This window comes from Diachasma alloeum, unplaced genomic scaffold (genome assembly GCF_001412515.2).
Source record: "Diachasma alloeum isolate Michigan unplaced genomic scaffold, Dall2.0 Dall_scaffold_00194, whole genome shotgun sequence".
NCBI lineage: Eukaryota > Metazoa > Arthropoda > Insecta > Hymenoptera > Braconidae > Diachasma > Diachasma alloeum.
Window position 1 is genome coordinate 2,318,234 of NW_021680359.1, and position 1,153 is coordinate 2,319,386.

Genomic DNA, 1,153 nt, shown 5'->3' on the forward strand with positions numbered 1-1,153 from the left:
GATGATTGGAGAGCTGGACTGGTTGAGGTCCACTGCGTACGCTGAGCCAACGAGCTGGTCCCCGTAGGTTGAGCACCACTGACCGCGTCACTTCCACTTCCGCCAAAACCCAACAAAAAAAACCGAAAACCGAAAAATATTCCACCGATCCGGCTCGAAGGACCAAAATGTTTGATGAGATGCCTGGATCAGGGAATTAATTGTGCGGATGGATGAGTTGGAGTCGGATTACGGGGAGTGGGATGAGTAGAACCAAGAAATGAGCGGAACACGTGCACGTGGTCACAAATTCACTGTATTTTGTTCCCCCAACCATGACTTCTCACAGTGCCAAAGAGCTCAATGCCCTGCTCACTGTCACCTCTGAGGCACTGAACGCTCTGGAGGTTCTCGGCTCCCCAACCTCCCAGTGGGACCAGGTGATCGTACATGAGGTCTCGCAACGGCTCAGCTCAAAGCTTCGTGAAGCCTGGGAGGTCAAGGTCGGTTCATCGGCGGAGTATCCTTCATACAAGGACTTCAAGGATTTCCTCACTGGGAGAGCTCGCGCGATGGAGAGCATCGAGATTAACTCGGTTCCTCGTGCTCCTGCCACAAAGCCCTCCAATGTCAGCTCATCCAAGCAGTCGACCGCTGCGAAGGTTCACCACGGCACCGCTCAACCACCACAAAAATCGAGGCCAGCTCTCAAGTCCGCTCCATCGGTGAAGGACACGTACCTGTGCTCGATGTATGAGGCAGATCATTACCTCACATCCTGCTCATCCTTCCGTCAGCTTTCGGTATCAGCTCGTAGGGAGGTAGTAGAGCGTCGCTACCTCTGCTACAATTGCCTTGGTCGGCACTCGGTGAGGGACTGCAGGTCCAAGACCAAGCGTCAGTATTGCGGGGGCCTCCACCACTCGATGCTCCACAACCAGTCATCGAGTCAGCCTCAACGTCCAGCTCAGCAGAGGCAACAGACCAACTCAACCCAGCAAAAGGCCGTTCCGGTGGTGACCTACACCCACGAAAACGACATCCCCAAAGCGGTGACTGGTGACCAAGGCCAGTCAATGTCGTCGGAATGAAGATCACCAGCTCAGATTGCCGTCTCCTGCTCAGGTCACCATTTAGTTTCCGGATCCGCTCAAGACTTCCGCCCTGGGGTCCT

The 1,153-nt window shown here is 54.8% G+C and overlaps 1 protein-coding gene across 1 annotated transcript in view; it reads left to right on the top strand.

The window, feature by feature from the left end:
- The first annotated feature begins 314 nt into the window (after window positions 1-314).
- LOC107048476 overlaps window positions 315-1,153 on the top strand; it is a 5,488-nt gene continuing 4,649 nt past the window's right edge. Inside the window, exon 1 of the mRNA XM_015271645.1 lies at window positions 315-1,038. Coding sequence (XP_015127131.1) covers window positions 315-1,038 — 724 coding nt within the window. The remainder of the gene's footprint in view (window positions 1,039-1,153) is intronic.